General features: G+C 45.1%; 1 protein-coding gene across 11 annotated transcripts in view; it reads right to left on the bottom strand.

Annotated features, from left to right (window-relative positions):
• Positions 1-8,238: 8,238 nt before the first annotated feature.
• BRSK2 (BR serine/threonine kinase 2) overlaps positions 8,239-10,966 on the bottom strand; it is a 310,896-nt gene continuing 308,168 nt past the window's right edge. For 9 of the 11 annotated variants that reach the window (XM_032111641.1, XM_032111643.1, XM_032111644.1 and 6 more), the window contains one exon: positions 8,239-10,864. In XM_032111641.1, the coding sequence (XP_031967532.1) occupies positions 10,412-10,864 (453 nt within the window). In that variant the 3' untranslated portion in view covers positions 8,239-10,411. The remainder of the gene's footprint in view (positions 10,865-10,966) is intronic. The other 2 variants (XM_032111653.1, XM_032111655.1) reach the window with 1 other exon arrangement.

The raw sequence follows: 10,966 nt of genomic DNA, 5'->3' as shown, positions 1-10,966 counted from the left end.
TTCTTCTGCCTGCATCAAACCAGAACATTGAATTTAGTAACAAGACAGCAACTCCGTGAATGAAGTTAATATTGTGGTGTAACCACTGCTTAAATGTGAAAGCACAACAAATACTCCATCAAGGAATTTTGATTGGATTAGAAGCCCTCTGTGCTCCATCATAATCTCCCTGATGAAGGCAAAAAGCAAAACTACATCTGGAGAAGAGATTAAAGCTCCCATTAGAACTGTTTAATTAACTGTTTTTACTGGATTAACATTCATTTCTGATCCAGGTGCTCCTCAGATAAAGAGCTCAGGTGGTTCATAACAGCACTGCTTTATTTTGCAGTGGAAGTCTTCTGGCCCAAGAATTGAAAACATGGGCTCTTTTTAAAGCTGGGTGTCTGAAATGAAGGAAGTTTAAACAAGACTCCATCTGCCCTTTTTCTTGCTTACCCCAAAAACTTTTGAACTGCTACCTGATTCCAACCAGCCTGGAACACAAGTAGGAGTTTTGATTCAATTACGAAGTTTTCACAAGTTTTGCAGAAACAAGCAACTATTAGAAGGGGAGAAAGAGCCTGTAAATGAACCCCTAAGTTTCCCGAGTAAGGAGAAAATTCTGGCCTGTGTTCCCATGTTACTTGATGTCAAAGAACCCCCACAAGAACACACACTTATAAAAGTCCCCAGAGACAAAAGGACAGAGACCTCAGAACTACCCACAAATCACAAATTGTGTGACTCTAGCTTCTAAAAGTTGGGCACTGGTTTCACTGCTTGCACAACTGGGACAGTCTGCATGATCCAGACTTCCTCTGCAGTCTCTCAATTGGCAGATACCATGCAGGATCTTGGTGCTATCCCATAAGAAAGACAAGAAAGGCCAAAACAACTTTCCTTTCATTAAAAAAGATAGAACTGTAGCATTTGTATCTGAAACGAGCTAAAGTGATGTGCTGAGAAATGAAAGATCTTGTCTTTGGGGACAGGCCCCTGAGGAGGTTTGTAGACCTGGTCACTGGCATGTGCTGTTGCTAGGATAAGATCTAGATTCAAGTTCCAGTCCAAGCCACTGAATTCCTCTGAGAGAATCACTGAATTGCTCTTCATCTCCGTTCCTGAGTCTGTATGAAATGGACCACAGATACCTCTTTTCCTTGTCTGTCACACCTACATGGGGAAAGCTTGTCCCTTGCTGCAGGTACCAGAACAGACTCTTGTTTTTTGTGTGCTATTGAAACATGCCTCAGTAATGTCCCACAGTATTTATCTGTCCAGGCTCCTGTGGCAGCAGCTCTACTTGACCTTTCCCTTTGAGCAGGACAGGATTGTGTCTGGTCCTTCCCCTCCTGCAAACAGACTCTGATCTGTGATCCTGTCACACCAAGTGAATGCTGTCATGTCTCTGCAAAGCTACAGAGAAGCTACACAGGCTGGAGAGAGGCATATCCACACCTCTCTCTCCTCCTCCTCTCCTGCCTCTGCACAGCACCACTGACAGCTGGCACATGATACAGCTTGTAAAAGTCTTCAGGGAGCAAAGAGAAAAGACAGTGTCTTTGCTACCCTGCCCTCTCTGAGGAAGGGCCTGTGTTCTAGACATTGTTCCCCACACCAGAAAATCAGCAGGGCATTGTACAAGGCCCAGCACAAAAGCTCTGTAGCACAACTGCCTCATGTGGCACACAGTGGGTGACACCATATTCTGTCTCTCTACAGGACTTTTGCACGCTACAAAATGTTTGTCCACCCCTCTCTTGTGGAAAGCAGAGCAGCAGCAGCTGTGGAAGCAACAGGCAGACCAGCAAGTTTATGTTGGTGCAAAATACGTGCAAAACACACAGTTTGTACTTCCAAGTGACACCACAAGCACTTGGTTCTACCTGTTGCCTCGGGGGCTGTGGTAAAGCTTTCATGTTGGACATGGCCAGTGCTGCTTGGTGTGTTCTGGCTGACTGTCCCTCTCCTCACAAGATGGAGCAGGAAAATGCAAGCAGAAACTGCACATTAACACAGCCTGGGGACAATGAACCAGAGACCAAGCTCAGCTACACACACGGCTCAACAAGCAGTGAGCCCTTCCCATTACAGGGCAGTAAAAATTAAGGTGACAAAAGCTCTTTGTTCCCCTTTCCTGAACGAGATCCTTTGGCAGCAGTTCTCCTCATTCTGGCTAACATTCTGTCAGGCTCTCCTCTTTCATCCCTTCTGCTGAAGCAAATTTGCAGTGCACCTCCACTGAAACTGAACATCAGGGTTGTATCTGCTTTCACACCTCTGAATGAAACCATGGTCCACACACTTCCAAACACATCTGGCAGAACAGCTTTTAGAACTAATGTTTTTTTTTTAAGTAAATGGCTGCAGCTGGCCTTTGTTTGGGTCACTAACCAAAACCAAGCCGCACATGCTAGCAACAGAAAAAAGCTAGAGCTAGTGCATCAAACTTAATTAAAACTGCACTTAAGTAAGAATTTTCCAAAAGTTTTCACTTTTCTTCTGTGTAAAATGCTCATACCATCAGAGAAACTGGGCTGAAGTTGCCTGGTTTACAGCAAGCCCACCTTCATTTCTGAGACTCTTCATTTCAGGGCCTGAAGGGAGCACTGCTCTGAACTCCCAGGTTTCACAAGCCACAGGAGTCCCATACATTTCACCAGTGTGTGCCTGGTCAAGATTCTGAGGAACCTGCCAGCAATTGCTCAGTCACTATTTGTACATAGATGATAATTAAGAAAAGCAGAGAACCTGGGAAAGCAGATAAAATGCAGTGTAATAGCAGAGGAAAAACTTGGGGAGCTGAAGAACAGTCCTGTGCTGGAAAGTCACCTACCTGTGAGATATGACATGTTAATATCTGTGTGCAGAACCCAGTGGAGCAGCAAACAGAACCCATTTTGGTCAGGTCTGCCCACCACCACAGTGTGATCTCAAACTGAACCTGACTCCTTCACCACTGACTCCAAGCACAGTCACCTGCAGCACCAAGCCTGAGCAAACCAAACCAAACCAAACCTAAATTAGAAACAAGGAAACAGCAGCATGGACCTTTACCTCCTTCTTTAAATGCAATTTATAATCCAGCCAACACACGTCTCTGCCAGATGTGGCTGCTGGGGTCATCCCACAACTCTGTAACACCCAAGAATAGGGCTGCCAGCACTGGGAAAGCCACTGGCTGATGTCAGGTGCATTGCAGGCTGCAGAGAGTATTTTACAGCTGGAAATTACAAACTATTTAGCCTCACACACATATTTATGTTATACATTCAACACAAGGCAAGGAGCAGTGAAGGGAAGAGAGTTGTGCTTTCTCTCTCACGTAGCTACTCCCACTTCCAGCCTCAGCAGAGCAAGGGGCATTCTGCTTTACTGCTTATTCGGACCAGGTAAAATTTCAGTCCCCTCTGTAAAGTGCTGACAAAGCCACATCATTGTGCCATCCAAGTGTCCAGTAAATAAACACCTTCACACTGAAGGGTTAAGGCTACTATTTGAGTCTACTCCTGCATTCCCTATAGGAGAACACACTTCAGAAAATTAAGACCAGGAGTCTATCAAACTACACACTGTACCACAGACCCTTGTGCTGGGTCCAGGTCTCCTCTGCACAAGGCCACTCCAGGGACACTTTTGAGCTACCTGAGTGCAAGCAAAAGAAGGTGCTCAACTCTGAAGTGTAACAGCATCTGAATAGATCACATCAGGAAGGCTCTATCAGGAGCCAGCAACTTCAGAGATCCACAGCAAACTGGCTGTGTTTCAGACAAGAGTTTCCTGTTCTATGCCCAGATTCTGCTCAACTTAAGTAAATCAGGAATAGTCTCACAAAATTACCTACTTCTTATTCCAGGCATTTTAAAAGCCATTCCCAAAGCTCTTTGCTAAGGAGGTGCTGCTGCCTTCCTCAGCTTCTACACCTCTGCAATTAAAAAAGGGGGAGCCACCCACTGCCACACATCTAGCAAAAGCCAAAGCCAGGACACTGCAGTCCCAGTCCAGCCCTCTTCCCAACCATCCTGCTTTTTCCACCATCCTCTGCAGAGGACCTGCTGCTGAGATGTATCACAGTCCATCAAAACGCTGGCCTAAAGTTCAGTAGACAGGGACCAGCCTTTCTTTTTTTAAGCTCTTATGTAAACACAAAGTTCTACCTACTCTGTACCCATTTCTGCTCTTATTGTGCAACTTGGTGCTAAAACTGAAGGCTCTTGGGCAGAGAGAAACAACTTCCTATACTGCACTTATGCACAAGAGTTTAGATCAGGAACCCTATGCGAACTGGAGCTCATGAGCATTCTCATAAAGTGAAGGGAGGCCTCAGCCACGATTCCATCTCTTCCCAAGTCCTACAAACGGCTTTTCACGTATCTTCAAAGCATCCCTAATGAATCCAATACATTCCCTGATACATTCTTGCACCTAATTGTGAGCAGCATGATTCAATAAGTCAATAAGACCAGAACTATCAAAGTAATTTGTTTCAGACAGGAGAGAAATCATTATCCCACTGTGCATCTTATAAATAACAAGACTTGACCAAGGCAATTGTCACAAACAGCATAATGCTGGGATCTAATTCCAGTAACTCCAGTGTGAGTCAGGACTGCCTTGTTTCAGTTTAGTTTCCTCCATTCTGAAATCTGATTTTACTTTCAGAACAAGGATGTCCTGCAGAGGAACCATCCAGAACACACACGCAAATTGAAGCCGCCGTCTCAACGTGAATACTTTTCAAGAGTATCTGAGACTTTACAGTGAACACAGCTGCTTTGTCTGACAGGTCTTCTAAAACCTAGAAGTGCTTCCTACACCAAGGCTTACTACTTCCCTAGACCAACCTGTTTTCCTTCTCTTCTGGACAACACGGAGAGAAACGTGTCCCATTCCCAGGGCTGGGCCAGTACTGCCTTCCAGACCCAGGAATGTCCACATAAAAGAGAACACTCTACAGAAACACAGGAGGTGCAGCAAAGAGCAGGTCAACAGAAGCTGTGGAGCAATAAATTCCTGTACTTCCCTGGGCAGCTGTTTTTGGAACAGGCTGTCCAGAAAAGTTGCGCAGCGTCCCCCTTGGAGACACTGAGAACGCAATGAGCTCGTCCCTTCCAGCCTCGGTTGCGGTGTGGTTTTGTGACGCACGGGCGGACCTCTCTGCCCAGGCAGAGGTCCCTGGCTACACCAGAAACACCCACCCTGGCTGCAAGCAAACTCTGCCTTGTGCTAATGCCGTTGATGGAAGCTTGTGTCTTCCTTGACCTTGAAGCTGTGTTATCTCCTTTGGCTGTGAGAAGGCGATAATAGCTCCTGACAATGGCAAGAGTCAGCGCTGAGCCGGTGGAACAGGAAATCCCATTTCTCAAGCCCTTCAAAGCCTGCCTGGCACAGTTCCTCTCAGCAGTACTCAGTGAGATTACAGCACTAAAAATAACCCTCACAATAAGTTGTGCATTTAGAAGAAAGGACTTGCCCTCAATGTGGGTTTCCCTTCCACTTGTGGCCTCAAGTATCCCCAGATAGTTGAACCGCTACAGTTTTGTTCTCCGAATTAAGCAGGAGCTGCAGCTGTTGAAGTGGTTTTAAATAAAATAAGAAGATTAAAGGGTACAACGAAGAACTAAGATACTTTCCAGTTTTTAGACAAGTGTCTCTCTCCCCTCCCTGTTGTTTTCTATAATAAGAAACTCAGAGCTAAAAATCTCTTCCTCACCCAAACTCTGCCCTTCTAAGAGGAGCTCACATACAATTGGTTGTATACAGCTGAAACGAAGCAAAGGTAGGGGGACCAGTCCTGCAGACTCTCTAGGGGAGAACACAATCCCTGTGGGCATTCTGCTGAGGTATTTAAGAAAATGTCCGAGCCTATTGGGTTAAATGCACTGTCTGAATCATCAGGAAAGAAGGCATACCTTGTAACAGCAGGCACAAAATTCGCACTGCCTGGAGGCCTCACACAGTTTAATTGTCTTTACAAACTCTGTCTTTGCCTATGCCCAGTGAGAGCCATTAAAGCTCAATCATTTGCATCCGATCACTTTCATTAAAGCCAGCCTGAAAACTGAGGAAATTGTCAGGTACTGTTTGCAAGGCTTGGACAATTTGCATAAGTGTTATTCAACACAACCAACCTCTTTCTCAGCCCCCAGACTGACACCTGGCAATGAGATCTACCTTCCTATGGGCTCAGCTGCTCATTTGATGCATATACACCATCTATTGCTTTATATAGCACATGTCAGGTACTGGCTCAATTAAAAACTGCTCACCTTAAGCACAAACATATTTTTCATGTACACATGTGTCTAAGCAAAGTTAACATCTACTTGTGAAACAGACAAACAGAAAACACCAACTGGAGTATTACACACTTACATTGTCTTCAGTTTACTCCTGGAAGGTCCTACACCGTGTTGTTTTACCCAGAGGAAATCAGACAGATGAACTTTAAACCCAGGAAGTTTTTTAGCTACTGAATCCAAAGAGCTGAACCCTCCAAGAGAACCAAAGAGCTACAGAGCTCAGAGCCTCACTTAACAAAGTCCAGGTGGCACAGCTCACAGCATCTCATCAGCCATCACCTGTGATGGGGTTTGGATGAGGACAACAGCCCCCACCTGGTAGCAGAGACAATCCAACTGCCTCAGTCACAGAGGCAGCCCAAAATCCCCAGCTACATTTATTGCTTGCTTTCAGATTTAAGCTGTAAAATAAGAAGGGTGTTTTGTGGGCAACAGTTTAAATATAAACTTTGTTTGGTCAGAAGCACACATCCTATGCACTACAGATGGTAATATGACACCATGTAGCAAGAGACTGTGTTACAACACGGCCAAACAAGAAGCAGAATAAATGTAGACAGGCCCTAACCATGAGGTCCTTCACTTTGCAAAATCATTATTTCTTCTTATAGCTTTTGAAGACCGTAATTAACAATACTGGGGATGCTAGTTGTGCATACTACTGGAGACATGAACAGATCATAGAAGTTCATGAACACTGCTGAAAACAGGAGAGCAAAACAGAAAAAGCAGCAGCGTACACCTGCTGCCACACTGCCCTTAAATCCCATTTCCCCTGTCTTACACTGCAGCCCAGCACATCCTTTCACTTACAGAGATGCAAATGATATACAGCTAGTTCCCAGTCCTGGGTTTCCAGTGTTACAGAGACCAAATCCTGCAGCACTTGTGATTCTCCTCATCTTTTCATCTTTGACAGCTCCTCCACTCCCCTCCAGTTTTAGCAGGCCAGTGAATCACCCAAAGACCCTATAAGCACTCTGGCTTTTTCCTAGGTAAGAGTGTATTTTGTATGGCTGCTGCCTGGCTGCTGCTTGGCAGGGCAGAGGCTCCCCAGCCACCCTCACCTCACCAGAGCATCCCTGAAGCTGAGGCGGCACTACAGAACCTTCTGGCAGGTCTCCTCCTGCCTTCCCTCCCTGGTGGGTGGTGCCTGCCCCTCACAGCCTCCACTGGCAGGAAACCCAACCTGGCCTGGCTGGGGCAGCTCTGGAGAGGGGACACGAGAGGGGAGATGAAGGGGGACACGTCTGGAGCTGGCCAGGCTGTGGTGAGAGCTGGGCCAGGGTGTGCTCAGGGCCAGGGCCGCAGCCCTGCTGTGAGCCTGGGCCTGCCATGCTCTCCCCAGCCATGTGGGAAGCACCTGCTGTTCCCGGGGATGCACCAGCCAGGTCAGAGCCCAGGAGGGGAACTGCTGCGTGCAGTTAAAAACCCAGAGGAAAGGAACGGAGAGCGAGGTGTGACAAGCCAGCAGCCACACGGATTGTCCAACCAGCCAGCAACAAACCCCAGATCCACACAAGCCAGGGACGTACCTGAGCAGCTCTCTGAAATGTTTGTGACTGAGTGTTTCAGGCAGGGAGGGTGCAGAAATCCTTCCTACTGCTAAATCTGGAAGCAACGCGAGAAGCTCAGGTTAGAGATGAGAACAATCACACGTAGTCACAGTTTTTGGTACAGTGGCTTCCAACCAGACCAGATCTCAGGGGGCGCGATCGCTCTGAAATTTGGATTAAGCTTTGGAACACGTTACTGCGGAAAGCCAGGCCTACAGGGTTGAGCTGTCCTTGCTCCTCGGACCCTGGCGTTAATTCCACGGCCAGGAGTGCGCTGCCTTCCTTCAGCTGCCATCTTCAGCTCCTTCAGTGCAGGAGGCCGTGCCACGGTACTTACCGGCTCTGGCACTGGCCAGAAGTTTGTTTTCATGGACATAAACAGGACACTCAACAGCTGGTATCTTTACTGAATGAATTTATTGGTTTTTGAACTAAAGTTGCTCACAGTTATTTAACAAGGGATACATCAGATTTTTTTTGTCCATTTCAAACCATTAAATAATGTCAGTTTGTGTCTGTATATGTGTGTGTGCGCGCGTGTGTGTCTTCGAAGTACAAAATAGGAAGGATAACAAGAGGTATTGCTTTCATTTATTCTTATATCTTGTGTAAGTAATCCCCTTCCTGCTTGTACCACATGGGTTTTGCTGATATAGGTATTTTTAAATTATTATTATTATCTTGTATTGAAATCCCAGCCTTTTGTAGAGGTACAATGTAACAGAAGCATCAAAATCTATACACAAGGGAAGAGAAAAGAGGGAAAAGAAGGACGGGGGTGATGGGAGGGGAGCTCGGAGGAGAAGTAGAGAGAGGGCAGAGGCAGGAAAGACAACGAAAGCAAAAGAGACTAATTTACAGCAATGTCATGCAATTAAAACTGCCCCCCTCTCCTGCACCCTTGCCTCCCCCCCTCCCCAGCCATCACCCCCTGGTGTCTGACATGCACACAGCAATACGAGAGAGAAAAGTTTAAGAATAGGGAAAAAATAAATAAATAAATAAATAAAGCAAAAAAATTAAAATAAATCCCTCCCATTTGGGGGAATGGGGAAACAGGGCAGAAGTCAAAGGTCTTTGCCCCAGTTGTGTCTTTAAAAATTCTTTTTAATCTTCAAACCTATGTACAAGTAAAACTGGTCCAAGAAGGGGAAAAAATTATTAAAAAAACCAACAACGACAACAACAACAAAAAAGAACTCATCCAACATTATCATTAAAAAAAAAAATAAACTTGCGATACAACATACACCCATAGGAACCCAACGAGCAGCAATCGAAGGTCATAAAAGAGCTGAACACTAATGCTAAGCCTACATTCTTAAAATCTCAGTCAAGAAATACTTCTCACTGTGTTTTGTCTTCCACGCGTAAAACCACGTCTTTTTGTTTGTTTAACCTTTGAGCTTGGGCCAGAATAAGTTACACTTGGTCACATAACTCTTGAGGAGGAGGAAAAAAGGCGGCAATTCTTCTTTCTCAAAGTCACAAAATCAACACTTACAGGGTTTCTGTGTCTTTTTTCCCCCTCCTCCCCAAAATAAATAAGAATCAATGTTGCCTCTACACAGTTATTAAACAGAAGATATATCTAACAGCTTATTTTTTTAAATATATATATATGTATATATAAATAACCAAGACCTAATAACTGAAACACAAAAAAAAAGGTCCCCATCCACCCAATCCCACCCTCCTCCCCTTTGAAAACAAAAAAACAAAACCAAAACCAAAACCAAAACGTTATAAAAATATCTTGCAGTAAATTTTAAAGTTTACAGTAGCTTCGTGATTAAGTCTCCCATTGCCCTGACTCCACCTTGTCTTGCTCTGATGAACTAAGTGCCAGTGATTTTGCACACACACACACACACACACACAGAGGAAATAAAACCTAATATAAGTCTCTTTTCTTCCTCCTCTTCATCTTCTTTTTTTTTTTTCTTTTTTTTTTCTTTTTTCCTTTTTTTTTAAGAAAAAAATCACCCAAGCCAACAAATGAAACTGGTAACTTAAAGAAATAATAATACTGATATCAATGCAGCACTAGTAACACAACAATTGCCTCTAAATGCAGGGTGTGGTGGAGGATCCAGCTGGTTGAAGAAGGTCCCAGCGCGGTGGCACAGTGGCAGGGAGTTGACAGGTGGGGAGGAAGGTGTTGAAGGAGGAGCAGCAGTAGCAGCAGCAGCAACTGTGCCTGGTGACGGGAGAGACAGTCCTTGGCAGAGTCTTGTCCCTCTTCTTTGCTACCAGAAGTTGCCTTTTCCCTAAGTTTTAATGTTTTGTTTGTATGTGTTTATTCATTGAACCCCCTCTCCCTCCTATGTTTACTCCTTTCCCCTTCCAGCAGGTTAAAAAGCAAAATGATACAGTATAAAAACCAATTAGTTTGTGTGTGTGTATATATATATATGTATGTATGTATATTTATACATAAATATACACACATATATACATGTATATATAAAAAAAGGGGGCAAAAGAAAAGGAAAAGGTGGTGGGGAGAAAAAAAGAAAAAGGTAAGAAAATCCCTTGATGAAGCTCCCCAATATTGTCTTGGTTCAACGCTTAGTTTTGAGTTGCTCCTGGCTGGTTTCTGATGAGAACGTGCTCTGGATTCATGGAACACTGCGCTCCCGCTACACCCGTCTCCTTCCCCACACCCTCCCTCTCTGGGCTGCGTTCACCTGCGCGGACAGAAGTTGCCAAGGGTAAATAATTCACTCCAACAATTTGCAACCTCCTTTGAGCCCAGACTCTGCAATCCCATAACTGAGCAGATCTCTCTTGTGGAGCACCAAAAAAGAAAAAGAGAGGGGAGAAAAAAAACCAGGCGTGCATTGGGGAGGTGTTTGGGGAGAAGTGGGGGAGAAGCCCACTTCCTGAAGGGAGAGGGGAGGCTGGGAACCTCAAACAGGACTGGTCCTTGGACAGTCTACATCGGTTGCCTTCCGTCAACAAGTGTCCGCAGAGCACAGAAGGTGAAGCCGTGGCTGACATGTTAACTTTTCGGGATAATTCCTGGTAGCAGAGCGGAAACAAGTGGTGTCGTCAGAAACACAGAGAGAGCATGAACAGAACAAGAAACAAAACAAAAGAAAACAAAAAAAAAAAAAAACCCAA

Source organism: Corvus moneduloides, chromosome 6 (assembly GCF_009650955.1).
Source record: "Corvus moneduloides isolate bCorMon1 chromosome 6, bCorMon1.pri, whole genome shotgun sequence".
Taxonomy (NCBI): Eukaryota; Metazoa; Chordata; class Aves; order Passeriformes; family Corvidae; genus Corvus; species Corvus moneduloides.
Note: the sequence above shows the minus strand (reverse complement) of the source record. Positions and strands in the feature narration are given on the sequence as shown.